This window comes from Thermobia domestica, chromosome 2 (genome assembly GCF_964235325.1).
Source record: "Thermobia domestica chromosome 2, izTheDome1.hap1.1, whole genome shotgun sequence".
Lineage (NCBI taxonomy): Eukaryota > Metazoa > Arthropoda > Insecta > Zygentoma > Lepismatidae > Thermobia > Thermobia domestica.
In genome coordinates this window covers 1,917,460-1,942,585 of record NC_137455.1, presented here as the reverse complement: position 1 = coordinate 1,942,585, position 25,126 = coordinate 1,917,460, and the positions used below count along the sequence as shown (strand labels likewise).

The following is a 25,126-nucleotide window of genomic DNA, read 5'->3' as shown; positions in this document are numbered from 1 at the left end:
TCTAGCGATGTATAACGGATCTCAAGATAATTATGACATTCATATCCATGACAAACGCTGTTTCTGTTCTACTTTGACTTTTATTTTAGTACTCAGGCGATAATTATGTTCTATTTCTTAACTTTGAGCATTCTTTTACATATGGAAAGATTCTTTAACGTATTTAAATGCTCCATTACGTATAGAGAGCTAAATGACAAACAAGCATGTGCAAGGTTTCGAAATATTGTATCATTAAGTATTTCAATCAATGTTGCTTTTTTAAACACTTGGTAACAAGTCTTATTATATTTAAAAAAAGAAAAACACATCTGCAAACTTTTTCCCGATTGCAAAGGCTGGCTTGGAGGTTCGAACCTGGCTTACTTTTTCCCGAAGATACCCGAAGCTGGACTTAGAAAATTTTTGCCTCAAAACACCAATAAAGAATGAGCTCAACCTTTTTGAGACAAGGTGTACACCTCAATACGTTAAAGAATCTTTCCATATGTAAAAGAATGCTCAAAGTTAAGAAATAGAACATAATTATCGCCTGAGTACTAAAATAAAAGTCAAAGTGGAACAGAAACAGAGTTTGTCATGGATATGAATGTCATAATTATCTTGAGATCCGTTATACATCGCTAGAAGCTTAGTTCTAGAAGTCCTTGTGTTAGCTCATTGGTAAGCTGTCGGATTTCAAATCATAAGGTTGTGAGTTCGAATCCCATCTGGGTCAATACTTTTTTTAAAATTATATTTTCCGCAATGCATGAAAAATTATATAAAATAATTACATTAAAATACATAAGTTGTTTATATATAACATAATAATTGCAGAACATAGTAATTATTATGTTTAAAATATAACATCTGAGATAATTTTCACAGTAGGTCGTTATTATATATGAGAATGTTCAATACAAGTTAGGAAAATCGTTTAATAGCAATAAATAAGTTATGTAGTGTATTTATTTGCAGCTATTTGTCATACAGATTTAACTTCTCAATATTCTCTTTACAGTATGTTATTTATATTCGTGAAATACAGTATATTCCTACGGATATAGAAAGTGTATAAACAGAGTATCCAAAGTCGTATCCTGCTTCAAGACACATAGCTTTTCCCGATCCCCTTAACGTCACGGGAAGAAACACAAATTCTCTTTAGAACGGAATGTCGTTACTTAGAGTCTCATTCGAATACGTTGAATATGCTTTTGTGTATTCATCTCTCTCTCTCTCTGTCTCTCTCTCTCTCTCTTTCGCTTTGTTTATGTGTGTGTGTGTGTTGCAGAATATCCCAAGTTGAATACAACATTTGCAAAGTATATGAGCATCATTGTCATCGAATACCAGAAATTGAAAGTCGTGTTTCTTCAGGTTAGGTTTGCGTGTTCATGTTAGCTCACTGGTAGAGTACGGACTGGCCACTGAAGAGGTCTTGAGTTCAAAGCCTACAGCTAATTATCATTCTTTTGTTAGTAGGATTGCACAGAAATCGGATACAAGGAGTGGTTTACTTCTAGAAATATTTTCAGAAGCGTTTAGGTAGCCCTGAAAAGGGCTGTTTTCGGGAGTTAAGGCGGGGACATTAATATTGTGTCCAAGACCCTTCTGAATTTATTACACGCTCCATTCTTCTGGGCATGGAATCTATTACATGGGTGACAAATCTATCTCCTTCCCCTACCTCCAGCCATGCTTCGGAAACAAGATGCCACAGGTCATCCTGAGTTCTTGGTGGATCTGCCTCAGGCCAACTTTCCCTTAGAGTACGCTTCACTTCTGCTCACATATTTTCCATGAGATTGAGGTCTGCTCCACGAGGCGGCCAGTCGATTAAATCAATCTCAGGGTGCCCTGCGAACCATTCCTGAACCACACGGGAATTATGTATTGGCGACTGGTATTGCTGGAACTGAATTACACCATCAGGCTGAAACAGATGGCACCATGATATTACTGATAATGTCTAAGTACTGAGCATTGTCCAGATGTCCTTCAATTCTATGAAGCTGTCCTGCTCCGCGACTGGAAATCCAACCTCAACATAAAATAGATACATGGCCACTGCGATTGCAAGCAGCCACATATCCATGGTCATATCGGGTGCCTCTCGGACGATACACAAAACGGCGTCCCTCCTTTGATGTGAATATGGATTCATCTGAGAAAACTACGTTTTCCAAATTGAGACCCACATTCGCCTGTGCAAACGCGAGACGGTAAATTTTGTGGTCGTCTGAGAGTTTTTCCTTCACGGCAGCAACACGGCCACGTAACCCAGCATGACGAAGCCTTCGCAGAGCTGTATGCTTACTACCAGGAAAGAGAGAAGCTTCCCTTATCTGTCTAGACGTCCTTAGTGGGTCTAACCGGGCTTCGTTTACTAATCTCGCATCTTGGGCTTCGGTTGACACATGCGGACGACCAGGAGATCGTAAATTACCAGTCTGACCTGTAGCACCATATTTCCGAATCCATTGCCTTCCTGTAGAGGCCGGGACACCTACTCGCCTGCTAGCTGCAGTTGCAGAATAACCTTCCAACTCCCATAAAGTAATTACTGCTGTACGTCTATCCATAGTTACCAATGTTCTGAGCTGTGAGAAGAAAGCAATAGGTAAAAGCTAGTACCTGACGTGTGATTGGTTACTTGCACGACACGCCTATTGTGGGGAACAGCGTTGCCAGATCTAGCATAATGATGCTAGATCTAGCATAATTTGCATGTCTCTAGCACCTAGCATCTTGCTTTTAGCATCCTGCCCAAATCTAGCACAATTTCAGCAAGTTATCAAAAAGCCGTAAAACCTGGAGAAGTTGGTCGTGGGAAGAAAAAGAACGGCAGAAATGTATCCTCTTCCATTGATTCATACACTCGGTAAACCATACAGGCAGTCTTATTTTCCTAAGTAAGTTCGGAACGGCTTTGGGCTTTTTTTTTGTGGCTCCACCCAGGGTTTTCTAATCCTTTAACTCCGAGGCATGGGCGGAGCTATGGGGGCCATTCTCCCCCCAACTTTTTGACAACTTCACCATGTTTACTTCTGACTTCATGATCATATTTATTCCTGAAATGACAGCTCCGAGACCGACCAAAAATCTGCCCCCTCCCCCAGCAGACGATTCCCAACTCCGCTTATGCTACGAAGTAATTTTCTTTCAAAATATGTAAACAAAAACTTTGCATTCATTTACACGATATATACGCCATTGAGTTTGGCAACAACTACAGTAATTTAGTTGAGTTAAAATTTTGGTGCCTGAAGTATTGAGTTCTATCCATGCATTCTTGCTCTCTGTGTATTTTAAGTTACGTTATCGTATCTCAAGGTTCGATCAGGTTTTGGAATAATTCCGAGCTGTGAGTCTGGCAACTCTGGTGGCGAACGACTTGGTCAACGAGTCGCGAAAGAAATCTGAAAATGGTGCGCCGTAATAATAATAATAAAAACAGTTTTTATAAAGGAATATTAATACATACGAAAAGCTGTTTAAAGAATGAATTGTTATACTGACTTTACACGTATAAAAACATATACCATATACCAAACAGATTGAGCGATATGATTATAGCTGTTTTGAGACGAACACTTTCGAAGTCCAACTTCGGGTGTCTTCGGAAAACAGTAAACTAAAGCTGCTGGTTCGAACCTCCAAAGCCAACCTTAGTAATCGGGAAAAGATGTACAGATATGTTTTTCCTTCTGTTAAATATAATAAGACATGTTGAAATGGTATTAAGTGTAGAAAAAAGTAACATTGATTGAAATACTTAATGATACAATATTTCGAGACTATGTATTCACACTCTCGTTTCGTCATTGTGATTTCCATACGGAAAAGAGCATTTACGTATGAGCTCAGTTATATTTCAGAAGCAGCTTCCGAAAAGCGGTCATATTAGCTCAGTGGTACACCACCGAGCGTTTAAATCGTGAGTTCGATACCCGTTCAGGTGAGATTCCTTTATGATATTCTACTTTCCTCAATGCATGAAAATTATGTAAAATAGTTACATTACAATTCATCAGTTGTATATATATTTTCATATCATCAGTTGTATATATGAGTTGAATATATATATTCATATCATCAGTTGTATATATCAGTTGAATATATATATTCATATCATTTCACGACATAAGTAATTCTTATCTTTAAAATATAACATCTGAGGTATTCACAGAACGTCGGTGTGTTATGTGTGAATATTGAATACAAATTTAAAAAATCGTGTAATAGCAATAAATAAGTTATTTAATATATTTATTTGCAGCTACTTTCATCGCAGATAACTTCTCAATATTTGCATTAAGCATTTAGGTAGAGCATATCGAAAATCGGATCGTGGTTCAAGACAAAAAACTAGCTAGCCCCAAACTGTCACGTAAGAAATTCACGAATCGCAAAAGTAAAGTGAAGAGATTGAGAGCGGTGATTCCTTAATCGCTCTCTCTCAACTCTCTCTTATCTGCATTTATACATATAAAAGTGTATGTATGTATGTTCCATCATAACTCATGTATGCCTAGAGCAGGGTTTCTCAACCTGGGAGTCGCGGCCCCTAGGGGATCGCGAAGATAGGCGGAAAGGACAAATATAGTTAGAATCTAATACCAGAAATTATTTTTAAATATTATTTTTAATTTTGTTCTGATAGGCATACTTTTATTTTTATACACACTGTAAAGAACAATAAAAAATAAGTCTACTGAACATTTTCAAAGGGTGTAGAATTCGTGTTACTATTCGGTTCAAAGTCTCTTGTCGTCGCGAATTCTGTCGAGAAATTTGAAGCTTAAAATATACAAAACGATAATCATGCCTGTTGTTCTGTATGGTTGCGAAACATGGTCGCTTACTCTGAGGGAAGAACATAGACTGAAAGTATTTGAGAACAAGATCCTTAGACGAATATTCGGACCCAAGAGGAACGGGAATGGGGAATGGCGGAAACTTCATAACGAGGAACTACATGATTTATACGGTTACCCAACATTGTTAGGGTCGTCAAGTCTAGGAGGCTTAGGTGGGCAGGTCAGGTAGCTAGAATGGAAGAAAGTAGAAACGCTTTGAAACTCTTGACTGGAAGACCAATCGGAAAACGACCATTAGGAATTCCTAGGGGCAGATGGGAGGACAATATTAAGATGGATCTCGCTGAGATAAGAATACAAAGTAGAAACTGGATCCAATTGGCTAAGGATAGAAGTCAGTGTAGAGCTTTTGTGAACGCGGCATTGAACCTCCGGGTTCCATAGGCCATAGAGTTAGTTAGTTAGTAGAGTTGTTTAAAAATGAATTTAAATCAAAGAGGTATGATATAAAACTAATGAGAACTGTATATAGAAATACTAGAAAAGTACACATGAAACAAAACCTGCACATTGAAATACAATTAAAATTAAAACCTAATGAGATACCTAAGCATGGTGTAATTTCACTAGTGCAGCAATGCCCGGTTCAATCTTCATGACGAATATTATCAAGCCGTTTTCAACTGATAAGCGATTTCTTATCTTTGTTTTAATGTTTACTATAAAAAAAACACTTTCTCACAAGTATGATATAGCAAATGGTATTATTACTTTTAAAGCAACAATCACCAGACCAGAATATTCTTCTCTCCTCATCAGGCAGAACTTGTCCAAGTCTTCGTTACAGAAAACCAGTTGCAAAGACTTGTCGCATGATCATTCTATTATTTGGTCAAGAAGTTGTGGGCTTAGATCGGATACGTTAATGGCCTCTTCAATGAAGGAGTTTAACATCCATCTTGAACCAGCACATTCGTCGTTGGGAATATAGATATTACAGTTACTGTATCCACTGTCAGTGCCGGGCGCCGAAAAGAGGGGCCACACATTTCGGAGGAAGTGTGTTACTCAAGTTAGGAAAGTGCATGTGCACATGTGTAAAATAGAAGGGAAAACGTAATAAAATGTGCTCAAAATTAAGGAAAGGTAGGGTTTATTTTGAAAATGTTATTGAGCTTCGTGCCAACCATGGTGGCGCTTCGTAGCTAGTCTGTCGACGTCACTCATATATACGGTGACATCGTACTATACTCTCGCCCCAGGCAATGATTTTCCATGGCACTGTTCACTATAAACAAAAAAAAGTGTATTCTACTATTATAGAAATAGGTATGTTAAAAATCCCACACAAGCTTATTATAAGACAAATTATAAAAGGGTCGCTGGCAAGAGCGTGTGATAAAAGGGGATCGTGATAGGAATTAGATTGAGAACCACTGGCCTAGAGTAATTTTAACCACATTTCTTATAGTTTCAAAAAGAGTGCTGTCGGGTTACCTATGGTGAATGGGAGGGGGATACATATAAAAGATTGCTAGAAAATGATCGATATTAGATTCATAGTTTTCGGGGTCGCTTAGATAAATAGTGAGACTTTCAATTTCGCTTAACTCCGATTAAGCTCTCATTAGTAGGGATGGGCACGAACGACTTTTCTTTGAAACTCGACTCGACTCGAAACAGACATCTTTGAGGTCTACTCTTGGACTCGGCGCGAAAAATATCTTCCAACTCGACTCGGATTAGAGTCAAGTCGAACCAAAACGAGCCAAATCCTGTGTGTAGTCCTACCTAGACAATACATAGACAATAATTATTCTATCATCAATTATACTACTGTTACTACAAATAATAATAATAATAATAATAATAATAATAATAATAATAATAATAATTATTATTATTATTATTATTATTATTATTATTATTATTATTATTATTATTATTATTATGACAACACCGTGTACAAATATGAACGATAGATGGTTAGTAAAGGAATACTAAAAGCTAGTTGACTGCCGACGTCGGTAGTCATGAAGTCTACAAGGCAAGGACATCGTTCATTACCCTAAGCTGTAAGCGTCGGTGGACTACAGATGGTCAACTATTAACCTCTCGCCAGAAATTGGTGGCCCCGCAGCGACGATCCGTGATGGCCCAAGTTCCATATTGAAAACTTTACTACCAGCGGCAGAGACGCGATGAAACGCCAACGAACCACAAAATTACTCTCCCAAAATATGTTAAAATGCCTATATGTGTGATTTGTTTATATTTAGGTGAAACAAAAAAACACAAAACAAATACCCCGGGGTGGACGCGAACTATCAATATTACGATTACTATGCACGTGTTCTTCTGACTTCCCCACGGAAACGATCATAAAAAGCTTGGTTGTTGAAGGATAAATCATTGACGTCTTAATTTAGGCAATCAGACAAACCCCTACATCTCGAGTTCTAGGAGGTCATACCGTGAACCGTTTCAGATTTATTGCTTTCTGGTGGAGTACTATCCATGCGCAAAATTTGAGCATAATAGCCGACATGCATCTTCGGTGCCTCTTATCTTTAGTACAATTTTAACCAGAGATGGTGTGGGTCAATGAAAATTTGATCCACGACCCACCATGACCCACTATGACCCACCACCCAAATGACCCATTTGCCCACTCTGACCCATCAACCATCGTGATCCACTCTGACCCACCACCAACTATGAACCACTCTGAACCATTGTGACCAACTCCGACCCACCAAAACCCATCGACATCAACTCTGACCGATGACCCACGTCCTCCTCTCCATTGACTAAAGAGATTACACTTGTAATAAAACAAGACTGTGAAATTATCACTTATCGGAGTTTGAATTTCTACCGTCATTGGCTCAAGCACCTCTTTGTTACAATACTGGTGGGTCTGACCTTTACGATATATAATGGCAAAGTGTTTCTCATCTTCCGAATTAAAATGAATTTAAATTTACCATATGTAATTATTTCTTCGTTGCCTTACAGACACATTTCAGTAGAAAATAGGGTGAAATTTAAAAGTTTCGAATCAAGGAAAAGTAGACCAACGTAAAAAAAAAAAAAAAAAAAAAGAGAGAGAGAGAAACTAATTTTCTATATAATTAAGCATGCCGTACTAATTGGAAATGCCCATGTAATTAAGTTTAGAATACAAATTTTATGGCCATTTTTCTCTAACTTTATGGCTTGATTGCCTTATGCTCGGAACGCTCCATATATTAAACACCAGCTTCAGCAATTATAAATAGAAAGCAGTGGGTATAAAATTCAAAAAGAACTTTAGTTTGCATTACTCAATTTTTTCTCAACTAATATAAATCGTTTTCGATTATTTTTACAAATCAACCCACTACCAATTTCCAATATATAGAAAATGCACTCCCGTCCCCCCGCTCATAAAAGACAATTTTAAAAAATGCCAGGGCATATTCTCTTTATTTCTAATAAAGAGTTATATACTGAATTTCAGCTCTCAGTTGAACGGCTTGTGAGATACTAAATTTTTCGCAAAAATTCGGACTTCTACTCCCCCTAAGGATATGTATTATAATGAAAGTGACACGCGTATGACAACTTCCCAGTTGGGATTGGAGCCTGATTATATACCAAACGTCAATTCATTTGACTTTGCAATTTGACCGTGATGATTACGCAGACATAGTTACTTTCAATTTTTTATGATACATATCCTTATTTCATATGTTACAGATGATTCAAAAATATTTTTTCAAGCAGTTAGCTCCTCTAGAATCTCACAGGCTGCATCCCAAAATCCAACTCCTACTATCCTATGACAATCCAAAAGTGACTGAACTTTTTTTATTAGGAACAAATGACAAAAGAAAAATGGAGATCTTGAAAATAAAATGTAGAAAAGCTTGGTGCCCCCAATAACTCCATATTTCTCCGCCCCTTCATTCCGAACTTAAAAATAAAACTTAATTCGAATATGGTTAATTAGTGAATTTATTACAGGTTAATTCCACTCACTACATGCTACAACTATGTACGAAAAAATAACCACTGTGAAACATGTTCTGAATTACTATTACATTTCTTACGCTATTATTAAACATATTAGAATAGTAAAAGAGGATTGTTCGTGAAATAGTATATTTGCTCATGATTTTTAACCTTTTCATACGGAAAAAATTAAAATATTATTCAAGTTTTAAAATTTGCACTCTGCAAATATGTTGCCCTCTAGGTAATGGAACTAATGTGGACTAATGGGAAATGCTGCACTGTTAGCGGCGCTGAAAACTTATGATTCGATTCTAATATCGGTTGATTTCGATATCTTTATGTCGCTACGTAACCACCCTGGGTGCTAATGGGAGCTTAATTGGACTTGAATTGAAAGTAGAGCTATTCACCTAAGCGACCACGAAACTATGGATTCAATAATAATATCGACCCGTTTCTAGCATTTTTGATATGTATCCCGACAGTACTCTTTTTCCAGACTGTAAGAAATATAGTTAAAATTGCTCTAGATATATCAGAATTATGTTGAAACACACACATAAATCCACTTTTATATTCTGTATAAATAGAGAGAGAGTGAGCGAGCGAGCGAGCGAGAGAGGGCGACTCAAGGCATCACAACTTCCACATTGCAAAAGCATATATCAGGAATTGAATTGAAAATCTATGTAAAGACTTTCTGCTGTGGCATGCTTCATAAGGACAATTCCAGTCTGCTCACGTGACCTTTGGGGTTCATGAATTTTTTTGCGAGCGTTCCGACTTTGGATTCTCTGTTTATACCCTCTGTTTATGCATCGAATAACTTTTCAAGAACATAAATGATATTCTATATTATGAATGTTGAGAATTACTCTCTATATGACAAATAGCTGCAAATAAATACACTACATGATTTATTTTATTGCTATTGAACGAGTTTCTTAACTTGTATTTACATCCTCATATATAATACCGACCTACTGTGAAAATTATCTCAGATGTTATATTTTAAACATAATAATTACTATGTTCTGCAATTGTTATGTTATATATAAACAACTTATGTATTTTAATATAATTATTTTATATAATTTTTCATGCATTGCGGAAAATATAATTTTAAAAAAAGTATTGACCCAGATGGGATTCGAACTCACAACCTTATGATTTGAAATCCGACAGCTTACCAATGAGCTAACACAAGGACTTCTAGAGCTAAGCTTCTAGCGATGTATAACGGATCTCAAGATAATTATGACATTCATATCCATGACAAACGCTGTTTCTGTTCTACTTTGACTTTTATTTTAGTACTCAGGCGATAATTATGTTCTATTTCTTAACTTTGAGCATTCTTTTACATATGGAAAGATTCTTTAACGTATTTAAATGCTCCATTACGTATAGAGAGCTAAATGACAAACAAGCATGTGCAAGGTTTCGAAATATTGTATCATTAAGTATTTCAATCAATGTTGCTTTTTTAAACACTTGGTAACAAGTCTTATTATATTTAAAAGAAGAAAAACACATCTGCAAACTTTTTCCCGATTGCAAAGGCTGGCTTGGAGGTTCGAACCTGGCTTACTTTTTCCCGAAGATACCCGAAGCTGGACTTAGAAAATTTTTGCCTCAAAACACCAATAAAGAATGCGCTCAACCTTTTTGAGACAAGGTGTACTTTATTATTATACTCATTAAACAATTTTTGTAATATATCTACCTACTTATAATTTCCTTGAGTACTAATTTTTTTTCCATATGTTTTGTTTGAGAGTTCTGTTTAAACGTTTTACGATGTTGTTTTACAAAGACATGCTCAAAATTGAAAAATTCGCAAAATATCATCTCTCTATGACTTACGGTTCCCGAGATATGGCTTCCGAAATCCGAACTTTTTTGGCCAATATCTGGGGAACGGGGGCATTGGACAGTGACCACCGGTTATTATTTGGTACCAAAATGTTTATCATCCTCTCAGGTATTTATCAACACCATATATGATCTCTTTATGACTTACGGTTCCCGAGATATGGAAATCTTGATCCTTAAATCTCCCGAAAGCAAAACTTTTTTGGCCAATATCTCGGTAACGGTAAGAGTGACGAAAACAATTTCATCACTACTTTCAGATAGTTTTTTGATGCTCTATGGAATGGAGGGCTGAAAACGGAAAAATTCGCAATTAACAGACACTCACAAACATAGAGAATTCAGTGACGAAGTTCGTTGAAAATTACACAACTTGGTATGGCAATACTCAATACATTTATACAATTTAATATATCACACACAATAATATAGGTTGAATTTTTGGAAACAAGAGAATTTATTACTTTATTGTGCTTCCATGAGCATCACTTCTTTGAAATACTTTTTATATTTGATGTCATCAATCTTGAAATAAATTATAATTTTTGTCTTGTTTTAAATTAACTTATACATGAACCAACAAGTAAGTGTTAGGATAGGGGAAGAACTGACGGAAGAGAGTGCAATTGGAAGGGGAGTTCGACAAGGATGCTGCCTCTCGCCAACACTATTTAATGTCTATCTAGAAGAGATAGTGAAAAAGAGTCTACATGATGATGATGGCATTTCGGTAGGAGGTAGAATGATTAGATGCATAAGATTTGCAGATGATATGGCCCTTGTTGCAGAATCTGAAAAGAAAATCAATAAAATGTTAGAAAAAATGAGAAGGGGCTTTGAAGAATATGGGATGAAAATAAATGTTAGAAAGACAAAAGCCATGGTGATTGGAACAAAGGGGTCTGTGTCAAATATAAAAGTAGGAGGGGAGAAAATAGAACAAGTGAATAGTTTTCGATACCTGGGTAGTATTCTTAGTAATGACATGAAATGCGAACGTGAAATAAAAGCAAGGATAGGAATGGCGAAAGAAGCCTTTAAAAGAAAGAAAAGTCTGTTTTGTGGGACCTTAAACAAAGAGTTGAGAAAAAGACTCATAAAATGCTTCGTGTGGAGTGTTGTGCTGTATGGGGCGGAAACGTGGACATTGCGTAAGGGTGACGAAAATCGACTGGAAGCCTTCGAAATGTGGGTGTGGAGAAGAATGGAAAGAGTTAGTTGGGTCGAGCGGAAAACGAACGAGAGAGTGTTAGAAATGGTGGGTGAGAAAAGAACACTTTTAGATATTATTAGGAAGAGGAAGAGAAACTGGTTGGGACATTGCCTAAGAAGAGATTGTATCATGAGGGACGTCCTAGAGGGTATGGTGGCGGGAAAGAGAGTGAGGGGGCGAAGGAGACTACAATTAATGGATGATATTAGAACAGAAAGATCATACGCGAAGACGAAAATGTTAGCGGAGGACCGTGGAGCATGGAAGCTTCTCAGCTGCGGCAAGTGACCTGCCAATAAAGGCAGAATACCTATGATGATGATGATGATGTTTTAAAATGGTAACTGTAGAATTTACTATAAAAATCTGCAGCTAAGGAATGTGATATGTGAAGGCGGATTTTTAGAAAAAGAATTTTTGAAAGCTTCCTGATAAAGCATTCTGACAAATTCACTGAAATCAATTTCGCCACAACATCAAACTTAATAGTTTACAAGAAACGTAAATTTACCTTTGTAACTCAGGGCTCGATTTGTTCATTGTATCATTTCTATCCTCGCGGAGACTTTGTTCGCTGAGGTTTTTACTGTGTTGTTGGAGCATTATTTGTTTTAAATCTGGTTTAGGTTACCTTCCTTTAAAATACAAGTATGAGTATTCTGCAAAACGCTTGATTACTTGATTACTTTTGTCACCTTTTAACAGTCACTAGACTTTTAAGGTAAAACAGTCGGTGAAGAAGATCATCACGAGGATTGAAATGATAGAATAAACAGATGGAACGCTGATGTACAAAGACGGATTTACGTTCCTTATTAATATGTACCGAAAAACTCAATTTCAATCAGTAAATATTGAAATTTCAATAGAGGGATCTCCTGGGTCTGAAACTCCAAGATCAACGACAATGAGCTGTTCAGTTCAGTGGACCTAACTCCGAATATCACCATTTTTTTCATTTTTGAACTATGAATCAAGAACACAGCAATAAACGCCAGAATTTGGGCCATCTACTTCAACATTGAATCTTCTTCTTTTCACCCATTCCAACTTCATAAGTAAAAGATTAGGGAATTGTATGAAAAAGAAACCTCTCAGAAAACAAAATTCACAAATAACAACCATCAGACCCCTGAAAGTCAATGATTAAATTGGAAGCATAAATTTGGAATGGCGGAAGAGACTTAACGTGAAAAAGTACCAGGTGGAGAGAAGGAACTGAATTTTCGTGAAATACGTCCTAACAAAAAAAAAAAAAAAAAAAAAAAAAAAAAAAAAAAAACTGTAAAAAAAATAAGCCAAATCGATATTTTCAGATGGATTTTGAATTAAAATTCAAGAACTATGCAGTGATAGTGGATTGGATGATATTAAGACGAATTATGACCCATATTTGCTACAGAGGAAATACACGAGCTTTACTGCATTTGTGAAGACGAACTGGCACATATGAGTGGTATGTGCCTCTTGGAACCACGCAGAATGTACTGATCATGATAATCCCAATGGTTGTGCAGTTTTTGTCTCTCCGAAAATTCGAACTAATTCGTTGGATTGAAAAAAATTCTTTGCTTCAAAATTTTAAATATAGGACAGTACTAGATATGGAAAACATAAAATTTGTGGGGATCAATTTTTGCTAGAAATTTGAATTATTTTCTGAAATTCATAGAGATTTTTATCCATTTAATTGAAGTTTTAAATAGAACTCCTTGAAACGATCTTTTAAGCTATTGGACTATACCAAATGTAACATTGTAGGCTACTTACTAACACGAATTATCGACTAATTATTGTTGCTATTAGCCAAGAATCAGATTTCCGCACACTACTACTTAACCTTCTGCGTCTAATTACCTACTGGTGGGAATTGTGAGTAATTACATTTCCTTTTTTCATTGTACCTATTGTATCTAGTTCCAACCACACTACCACTTGTGAGCCTAAGTCTACTCCAGCACCATCTATTAGCGACTGGCTGAACTACGCCCAGCCTAGCGGCGAAGACGTGGTCAGCGAGCTGCGATGGAGTTTTCCACATCCGGTAGCCGTCACGTCTTGTTTTTATTTGACTCCCCAGTTTGCCTCACGACGCTAGGTGGACACTGAAAATCGGAATCACCGGCCGGGAATTGAACCCGGGACCACACGGACATGAGTCCAACGCTGTAACCACTAGATTACAGAGTTCCCCTTTATTGTATTGCGTTACTTACCAAAATGCGTATTAGTCAATGCATATAAATATGAGGATATTATTAAGATGTTATATGCTCTCTTATCTTGAACGTGAAAACCGTACCAAACAATAAGCGAAGGTGTGAACCATTCCCCAATTTTAATACATGATTTAAAACTATATAGTGTATTATAATCCATATGTTTGTGAAGTAAAGTCGGGCATGTGCTTCAGTTTAAGAAAGAAAAAAAAAGCATTTTACCTGTAATAAGTTTGACCAGATCCCTGGAGAACCGTTACCTAGAAACTATGAAATCTTGATTTGTAATATTTAGCAAGATTTGATATTTGAAGCAAAAATATTAGAGAATGTTCGACCAATTGATTGACAAGGCTTTAGTGGAAACTTAGACAGTGTCCGACTTTACCCCAACTTACTGTAAGTACTTTTCTCTTAACTGTACCATAAGCTGTTCCGTTTGTACTCCATCATAAGACTGAGCAGAAGCCCATGTCTCTGGTAATTGGAATCCTTGAACGAATTCATGTTTTTCACTGCGGTAGACCGGCATTTTTGGAATCCATGCCAATCCAGAGGAATATTCTGTAAAAAGAAAATAGAATTCTATCAAACATTCGGATTTAAAGTTGCATTTATACAATTTCAAACAGTATTACCTTCTTTAACCAAATTTTACATTTGCGTTAATTATTAATATGTCGAAGTTTCATCGAATTCACTGGCGTAATTTGATATATTCTATGTGGTGGAAAACATGATAATTATACTAGGTAAATTCTCAAAATACTAAGACTTTGAAAACATCTATTCAATTGTAAATTAAATTCTACAAAAATAATGTATATATTTTGTATGTAAAGTGCAAAGATTCCAAAGTGGCTTATTATGTTACATACCAGATTATTTTCAATTTTATAGACTAAGCTTTCGTCTATTTAAAACATTGAATAGACAAAAAATACTACAGTGATAACAAAGTGTTTTTCCATCGAAGATTTTAGGGTTATTTATTTACATAAGAAATTTTCTATATTTCATTAAAATAATTTGAAGTTGATCAAAAATAGGAAAATAAATACATTTTATTTTTTTATTTCAACTATTTGAAGTAGATCGAAAGATTTGTCTTTGATTTACAAGAGTTTCAAGTTTTCTAGGGACATAATCAACACGTATTTTTAACACCTTCGTAGGGAAAATGTTTCTCTTAACGTTTGTTTTGTCTATCCCTTATGTTGTCTGCATCTCGAGTGCCAAAAAAAAAAAAAAAAAAAGTGTCACAAGCAGAATTCTAAATTTAGCCGGCTGCTTTCAATGCTATTATTAGAACAACCCCAAACTTTAGACGAATGACGATTACCCTGAGCATGATTTAGTTTATCTAAATGACCCAGATAATACTAATTTTATAAGTATAATTTTAAGAAAGAAAGCATAATATGTAAAATAAAGTATAATTTTTGGAAAATGAACTACCTGTTTAATTGTTGCTCTAATTATTGTAACCAGGAACTAAATTTATTATTTTATTTCCAGCAACAGTGAAAAGGTAGGCATTTCAATGATTGACAATTTAAAGATTTTTTTTTTCCTAAATTAAAATAGATATTGTAAAACTTATTTTCTTATGTACCTATACTGAAATTTCAAGAATGAGAATTTAAAGATACAACTAGTTCTGTGAGCAAGACAATAACAATTAAAATCACAACACAGTATGTCAAGTTTAACGGTTTGATAGTCACAGCCCACCTTAAAACAAAGAAATTCACCATCTGCTTCAACTGAAAGAAGATTTTCTACGCTCAGCTGCATTTTAAATTCTTGAACGTTATGTCTTACAAGAAAATCATAATGCTCATTTTGAACTAGTGTAAATATATGTGAACTTGTAATTCACATTCATGGACTGATCTAGTATTGATTGGCTATAGTGTATTGCCAATAATCAATTTCCAGCGAACTGTGACACGCGGAGTCTCTTCCTTTTTGTTGAATTATTTACTGGAGCATTATCTATTGATTGTGAACTATCTTCGTCTATTGATTAGTTATTAATCGAACTGAGACAAAAAAATCTCAACCAGTCCTCATTTTCTCTCTGTATGTTAATTCATGTGTATTAGAACATTGCAGTAAACAATAAGCGTTCTTCGTTTCAGGGCTACAGACATGGATTCAACTTATTTTCTCTTTTAGGTAACTTGTCATAATAAGTATTACAATGTTATAATCATGAATATATTAAGAAACCATTCATAACTCTACCTTCTTCACGCACTTTACGGTCGAGCATTGGTCATTTTTCGACGAAAGCAGCTGTCCATCGAGCCTAGATGGATCCTTCCAGACTACTTCCGGATCAAAAATAGTTATTCAGTATAGGCTAGAACCTGCCCGTAGAGGCTAGAACCTGCCAGTTTGATTACTGGCAGATCCACTTGTCGCCTAATGTAAGAAATTATCATCAAGACTTGGAAACGTTGACGAAACAGCGTAGCCGAAGCAGATACCCAAAGTAACTTCGTACAAAACCTAAGTTTCTGTCTTTCCCTAACCAACAACCTGTTTCTCCTGCTCAAAAAGTTATGTCTACCATTCTCATTTTATATATAGAAAATGCTGCTGTTCGCAGCACAAAAAATTACAAGAAAACGTGATGTTATTACGCGCTCTTCTGAGCCAATTTCGCAAACCTCAAACTGACGATGTCTAGTTTAAGTCGGAGAATTACAACGTCTTGTTCGAAACAGCTTTGTAATTTCTAGAGCTTTTACCGTACTCTTTACTAGCAATTTTAGCGCTAACCAACCTTTTGAGGATGGCGCAGCTGAAGAGAATGTGGGAGTGGTATACGTAAATGACTCATTATTCTTAAGCATTGCTTTGTTATTATTTTAATGTGTACTTGTATTACTTTATACTGTATACGAACTTAATTTATTATTTTTTTAAAATCAACAATTTCTATGTGATAAATAGCATTTAAGTTCGTTTTATTGGTATAAAGGAGCTGTGATACATATAAAATATTAATAAACAGAAAATAAGGTATTTAGAATAATTGTTAATCATCATTTGCAAAAAGATAAAGCATAATTATTAAAACAATAAAGCATAAGGGGTTACTCGAGTCATTACCTGCCTGTCATTTCCATCATTAGGAATGCATACATATAGGAATAACTTGAACCAGTAGCGGCGGTTGGACGTTAAAAGTAGGGGAGGGGGGTAAACCATGATCTGAATATTTGCATATAAATGTTAGTTTCCCTGCTTGTTTCTAATATTTTGTTTGACGAAAGGTTGTATAACTAATAGAATACTATCTTTTTCAGTTAAAATACCATATATCGTATTTCATATTTTATTAAGTAAATTGACAAGAGCAACGCCAGTAGGTTGTAGCCCTTTGTACTCTTAAACAACAAAAGTGTAAGAAGAGATTTGATTCCTTGCTCATGAACATCTTAAAATTCTGCCTGGAAAACTGTGAGATCAGATTATTGAATAACAAATTTGCAAAACAAATAAACAGAAAGGATAATATTAATCATAATAATAAATAATGATGCTTGTTCTGCAAAAGTCATATTGAAACAGGGATTAATGAACAACTTAATTTTTAATTCCACACATGCTATTAAATGTATGTTATTACTCTTAGAAAATGAAAGACAGTAAATACTAGAAGCATATGCTACGACATTTAAAGAAATATTTGCTTTTTCAACTTCCCGAAACATGTTCGTTGCCATTAGGTGCAGTTTTCACTTTCTTGGAGCACATCAAAACACAACAATACTTAGAATCACTCCATACTTCAGTTATACAAAATAATCCTAAAACCTAGAATTGTATTGAATTTACTAAATTTTATTGTATATACACTCGTATACCACTAACACACCACTTCACTCATATATTGCACTACAAAACAATGAAAAAGATAGTTGTTTCTTATTACGCTTTTTTCCCTTACTTTACAAAGAAGAAATTTTAGGAACTGTCAATTTTTGTGCAATTAAAAAATAACTTGTGAAAGACTTTTTTTTTTTCTTTCGTGAAACGCTCTCTGAATTAGCTTCAAAGCGGCTGACTAATATATCGAGCCCTTGTAAGAAGTGAAAGTATGCTGAAATTGTTGTGTTCCAATAGGTTAATTTTGGGGTTATTTTCTGCGGCAATTAAAACGCAATTCCTGTAGTTTTCTTTACTCCACGGGAAGACAACCAATACATACTCACGGAACGGCAAATATAAGGCACCATTTTTTTCTATGAACCAGTAAATACATACAAAAACTTTACTTTTCTAAATGAAACTGTATTCATTAATGGGTTACTTCAAAAAAGTGCGGGGACAGCTGCCCCCCTTTGTCCCCCCTATTCGCCGCCCATGATTTGAACTAAAGACGGTTCTAACCTAAACAAGTGACGAAAAGTAACAGCTTTGCAGTAAGACTTAAGCAATATAATTAACTATCACCGGAAACAGCTCCTTCTTTAACGAGCCATGAACAGAGACGCCCACGAGTACCTGATTACTTATCTTTTTAATACACAAATATTCCACCACCAGCATTTTAAATTAAAAAAAAAATAATATGCTACATCTTAAAAGAAATATTTTTTATACAGTCAAACCTGGATGTGTGGGATCGTAAGGACGCCAACTTAATCCCACTCATAGAGGTTAATCCCACTTATCGAATTTCTTATTTAGCAGGTTGAAAAAGGCAATGTTTCACTTATAAACGACAGCATTCCCAGTAACAGAGGTTTCTCAGGTATCCAGGTTTGCCTATATAATGAAAAGCCATTGTCTAATTCAGTAGGGCTAATGGCTAATTCATAATACTGAGGGCTAAGAATGGTAGGCGCCGTATTTGGGATCCAAGAAAAAATAGAATAAATGAAAATAAACATACAATGATAGCAATTAAAGATGGAGATAACATTTACAAGTACATTTTTGTTCTATTATGTGCGTCCTGTTCATTGTTTCATGTGTTTAGGCTATTTTATCCCTAAGTTACGAACACCTGAATCAAATTCGTCGAAATCTGTACTTTTTTTTTTTTTTTTTTTTAATTTGGCCACCTATAAATGCCTTCCCTTGCAGGCCAAAAGATTCAGTAAATTTTTTTTTAAAATTTAAAGCAAAATTTTGATTCTTGTGTATTACAGCGCAGGTTCGCTGTTACTGTTACGCACGCAGTTTAGGAATTTTGTTGTTAAATCTAGCGGTTTGACAATATATTATAGAGACAAGATTGTTTCGTTTATCATTGTTAAACTAGGGATTTAGTGACTTTTGAAATGTCGTACAGCGAATAAACAAACATTATTTGCATTACGATTAAGGTTTCTAGGGACTTTCGCAATACGTATAGCGACATTAATGTTAACATTGTTGGCAAGACTAAATACAAGAATTCAACTCTCGACAGTAGCGAATATCTGTTCCATTTAGTTAGTTATCACAGTTTAGATATGAAAAAGTAGTAATGTCTTAGTCACAAAAAGAACCTTATCGTTGAAGGTGGAAACAAGTATTTTTAATATTATTATTTTAACAGATGTAGAAGGAACATCAAGAAATAAAGATAAAAGAGCTTGTTGCATTGGAATTGTAAACTTTTATATTGAAATTGAAGCTCGATATTGAATTGTATAAAAAGTATTACCATCTTTCCTCTGCATGCATGTTTGCTTTATTTTTCACTAACATAATAGATTACAGATTATTATTTAAACAAAAACAAAAAACAGACAATGAGATTGTATTTGTAGTGTTTAGACCTTTCTAAGAGCAAGTGCTCTTTTCCTTTCCTTTGCTGTTTATGATGGTGTAGTATACTTAAGATTTGTTTTTTCTGAAAAAAGGGAGAGGGGATGGTGCCATTACACGAAACGGCAAATTGCCTAGAGAATGGAAAAACAAATATAGATAAAGTATATCTGCGAAAACATTGTCTCATAATTTTAGCTTTGGTTTCTTTAAAATAAGTTTTTCTAAACATATTTAACACTACAGACGTCAAATTACTAACCTCCGTTGCACTGTGTTTTTGGAACACATTTTCCGATGCTTGTGCAGAACACAGTAGAAGGAGCGCAGACCTCCGCACAGACATCATCACCGTTTTTTATACAAATATCTTTGTGCTCGCATTTGCTGAAATAGAAATCAGATGAGAATAATATTAAGCTCATTTTCATTGTATGTGGCTACATTTACATACCGTATACTGCTAGTTTTTTTGATGACAGTGAAAATATGAAACACAAACAAGAAATACAGTAATTTAAGGACAGGAATACTGGAAGAAGCCTTTAAGTATAAAGATAGACTATATTTTGTGATTCTTTCAGTGAAGAGTTACAATAAAGACTTATTAAATCCCATGTCTAGAGTATTTAAAGCAGAAACAGATACTTCGCAAAACGTCTAGAGGGTTAAATACGAGTATAGAACAAAATGGAGAAAATTAGTTACACGAAATAGTGAAATTAATAAAGAAATGTTAATAAACGTCGGAGAGAAAATAACAATATTGGAAATAATTAAAAAGACCAAGAGAAACTGGTTAGGATATTAATTTGAAAAATAATATGTTCTGATGGAAGTGATAATAAGCATGGTGAAGATAATTAAAGTACATAGCAGGCACGTAGCAAGGATTTTGTAATAGAGGGGGGTCCGTGACGAAATACTGCGGTTATCACACCAGGGACTCGATCATTCTAAACTATTTTACTTGAAACATATATTGGTTCGTTTAGCAAGGATTTCGTAATGGGGGAGGGATGACATGAAATACTCTGGTTACACACCAGGGGCTTGATCCATCTGAACTATTTTACTGGCAACATACCTGTATTGGTTTGTTAGGACAATATCCTCATTTTATTGCCCTAATAAACCAATATAGGTATTTAATAGTATTTTCATAACGAACTATGAAGACTCTGTAGTAAAAGAATATAACAAAAAGTTTTGAAAAAGATATGATCTTCCAAGTTTCTGAAGTTCTTCTGATCGAACCGGTTTATCGACCGCCATTTGTAGTCCACAGAATTAGCATGGAGCTACATGGAATTCGGAATGCTCCGTTACAATAATATCCATTTTCAACTGGACCCCCTCCCCCTCCCCAGTTTCCTCCACACAAAGCTCCTTATAAGAAAGAGAACCAAACGCTTGCTGTAACTTTATGTTTTTAACGCTGATTCTTCTTTTTCTCGTTTCTTTTTGTTTCATCCTTCCTTAATCTTTTACATTTGTGGTTCCGAAGGGAGGAATCCGGACCACCTGGACCCAGCCCTTGGTTACGTGCCTGTATATAGTAAGACAGACAGGTTAATGAGGACAGTAACGCATGGAAACCCTTGTTTGTTCCAAGTGACTTTCTAGTAATGTCAGAAGGTCTATGACGATAATTACTTCTTAAAACAGAGGTTTCCCCACTCGTCTTTATTAGTACTTTTTGTTTAATTGATACAGCGAATTATAACCTGAAACTTATTCCAAACTCAACCTGGGAGGGTAGGGACACGTCGGGTGGTCGCAAGAGGAATGCATTGGGGTCGCGAAGGGAAGTGAAAAAGGTAAACATAACCACGATCTAGAAGTGGAAAAATATATATATTTTTTTTAATATTCTAAATTTCTTAGTTTTATAAACACCTTTATTTCCATGCTTATTGTCCAATAAAGCAAAAAAAAAAAAAAAAAAAAAAAAAATTTAAACAAATAAAGAATCATTGGAATGAAAAAAATGGAATGAAACTGGTGAAAATCTGGATATTGAAACACAATAAAAAATGAAAACTTGTGTGAGTCCTGGGCATAGTGTGTTTTCATTAGGCTTCACAACCGACAAGGAGCAATACTCAAAAAGCTTATTACAAATTGGAAATTATTTATGAAGGTCGCTCAAGAAGATGTGATAAAGCATAGCTCTAATATGAAACAGGTTGAGAAAGCCTGCTCTAAACACACATTTAAATAACGCTCATTACAATAGAATATACTGTTTCTGTCAGCTCAATTAGGACTACAAAGGACATTATTAAAAAAAAAATCAACAGTATCGTTACAATACAAATCACTAATAACGTACCTAACATTGATTTTTCTCTGTACACAGGGGTCATACTGAAAGTGAGCAACAAACTTTCATGAATCGTGTTGGTTTTATAGAAGAAAAACACACCTCATCTTACTCCATAAACTTTTTCCTTTAATTTGCAATAGAGGGGCACGGCGGCTCAGTGGTAGAACGCTTACCTCTGGTGTGCGGAGTCCCTGGTTCAATTCCCCCGCCCAAATAAGTTTGTGGTGGACAACAATGTGTCCGTGAGTTTTGTCGGGGTTCTCCCGTTTCCTTCCGCATTCTCATTACACCAATTCTTCCATCATCACTCACTTGCCTTAATCATCCGTCTCCCTTAGCCTAAGGAACATAATCTTGGTATATTAAATGGGAAGATTTCATTTTAGTTTAGTCTGCGATAAAGTCTCCGCTTCTTTCTACGCATTTCTCTCAGTTTCTGTAAACTTGTAAAGACCCACCCTTGCTGCAGGAATCTGTTTCTGCTACTCGCTGACATTGGGACACTGTTTTCTATATCCTCCGTCATCTGGTAGCGTTGACCTTGTAAGTGGTCTTTCACAAAACCGAATAGATGATAATCGGAGGCTGTAATGTAGGGACTGTAAGGCAAACGAGATAGAAATTTCCACTCCAGTTTCCTCCCTAGTGAACTGGGTAGAATGCGGTCGTGCATTAGTGTGTTGAATGATAATTTTCTTTCCGGGGCATTTATCCCACAATGCACGACAGTGCTTGTGAAGTGTTTGCACATAACAGCGAGCATTTATGGTATTCCCAGGTTCAAGAAATTCAACCATAATGAACCCCTCTGCAATCCAGAAGATGGTGTCCATAACTTTACATCTTTAATGTTTTAACTATCTTCTAACACTGCAAACGCGCACACACACATCTTCATGACATGAGGTCTATTGTGAATTTAAGCGCTAGGAGTTTACATTTTAACAAGGGACGCAACCACAGTACGTTGTCGGAACACAGTTCTGTCAGCTATTTTGAAATAAGTTTGTGCTCATAGGATTGAGGCTGATGACGTCACAGATTTCGATGCATTCAGTGGAATTTGTAGACTGATTATTTACTTCCTTTGCGTAGCTCTATATTGGCAGATACTGCTTTTTAAATGTTGCTCATTGCTTTCAGTATGCCCTCGTATTAACCTTGTACCTAGGTATAATCTTATATTCATGGTTACTGCTACTACTTACAAATATCCTTGTAAACATTGGTTCTTCCATACGATGGATCTACACATCCCAGAGCAACAAACGCTGCCCGTTGGGCAATTCTGAGGTAGCTCACATTTTATTGCAGTCTCAAAATCTTTTGAATCCAACGATTTGCAAGAGTTTTCTAGTTGTTTTGTGGCGTCTTCAACTGTACCATTCGGATGAATGCAGCGTTGATGCTTCTTTTCTGAAACAATTAATTATCGTCTTAACATCAGGAAGTTATACCAAGAATTGGGACTATAATGAAAATGTCTACAAATCAAGATTTTTTTCTAATTGTTATCTTTATTTCTTTTGTACAATTAAAAACATGTTTCTCTTCAAGGATGTAATATTTTTGATATCAAGGAAATATCAGAATGAGTTCATTTACGGTACCAAAGTAAGTGTTGTAAAGTGGCTTTCCATGTCTTAATTCCGAAATATAGAAAACGACACAATTATGAAATAAAAGCTTATATTATATGTATATAAATACTGGCAATTATAGCAAAATGCCATATTTTGTCATTTTTACAATAAATCTCGAATAAATACAATTTATTGTGGTCATTGATTATACAGCATGTACCGCTTAGAACTATAATAAAACAAAAAGTTGTAACAATGAAACAAAATATTAAAATGAATGACACAGTATGTTTGTATCACTGTGTCACTGTGAAGTTAAACCAGTAAGTTTTATTAACAATGCATCAAGTACCACAAGTGCTGCCCTCTTACGCAGTAGTCACAAAGCCGTTAAACTCTTATTCCTTGTCTACCAGTCATCATGTGGACACCTCAACAGAAAGTGTTTTGCGAGCTATTACTGGCGGAATTGAAGTATCTGAAACTTATTCAGAGACGTTTCCGTGTAAATTATGGTGTCGGTGCTAAAGAAGAATTTCCAACCTACATACTCTTCAAAAAATTGGACCAACAGTTACGAGACACGGGATCGTTGCTTTTAATTAGTAAACATGCAAAAAAGGGAAGTTTTAGAAGAAAGGATGGAGAGAATTTGTATTGTATTTAACAGAAGTTCCCGCAAATCCATATGGCAAACTAGTAGGCAACTACAAATTCTACAATCACTATGCATAGGGTACTCCACAAAAAAAATTGTGCCAGCGTGCTTACAAGATGCAGCTTAATTATCGCATAAAACCGGCTGACAAGCCGCTGAGGGTACAATTCGCAGGAGAAATGCTTCAAAAATTGATGAAGGCGATGCATTCCTTCACAGTGTTTGTTTTTCATGAGAGTGGACATGTTAACAGACATAACTGTAGGATTTGAGGATCAGAGAATCCTCACGAAACGTACGAAAGGAAACGTGATTCTCCGAAATTGAATGTGTGATGTGGTGTGAGGAAGAAGAAAATTGCTGGCCCCTTCTTTTTTGCTGAGGCAACAGTGAATTCAAACAATTATATGGACATGTTGCAGCAATATGCCTTGCCTCGACTTCCAGCGGGAGCCAACAAGATGGAGCTTCATGCCATTTTTCTTCCTCGTCGGAGATTACCTCTAGGATCATTTCAATGGGAAATGGATTGGAAGAGGTTCAAAGTGCATAACATGTCCCCTACGATCACCGGTTGTTACTGTGTGCCTATTTCTTATGAGAATTTGTTAAGGACGAGGAAGGTGCATGATCTGGATGATATGTGTGAAAGAACTGTGATTGCAAAAAG

At 35.6% G+C, this 25,126-nt stretch overlaps 1 protein-coding gene across 1 annotated transcript in view; it reads right to left on the bottom strand.

The window, feature by feature from the left end:
- LOC145669808 (uncharacterized) overlaps positions 1–25,126 on the bottom strand; it is a 330,876-nt gene that overhangs the window by 169,883 nt on the left and 135,867 nt on the right. The window contains exons 7-9 of the mRNA XM_081738154.1: positions 23,424–23,631; positions 20,149–20,273; positions 14,536–14,675 (exon numbers count right to left, since the gene is read on the bottom strand). Of these exons, the coding sequence (XP_081594280.1) occupies positions 14,536–14,675; positions 20,149–20,273; positions 23,424–23,631 (473 nt within the window). The remainder of the gene's footprint in view (positions 1–14,535; positions 14,676–20,148; positions 20,274–23,423; positions 23,632–25,126) is intronic.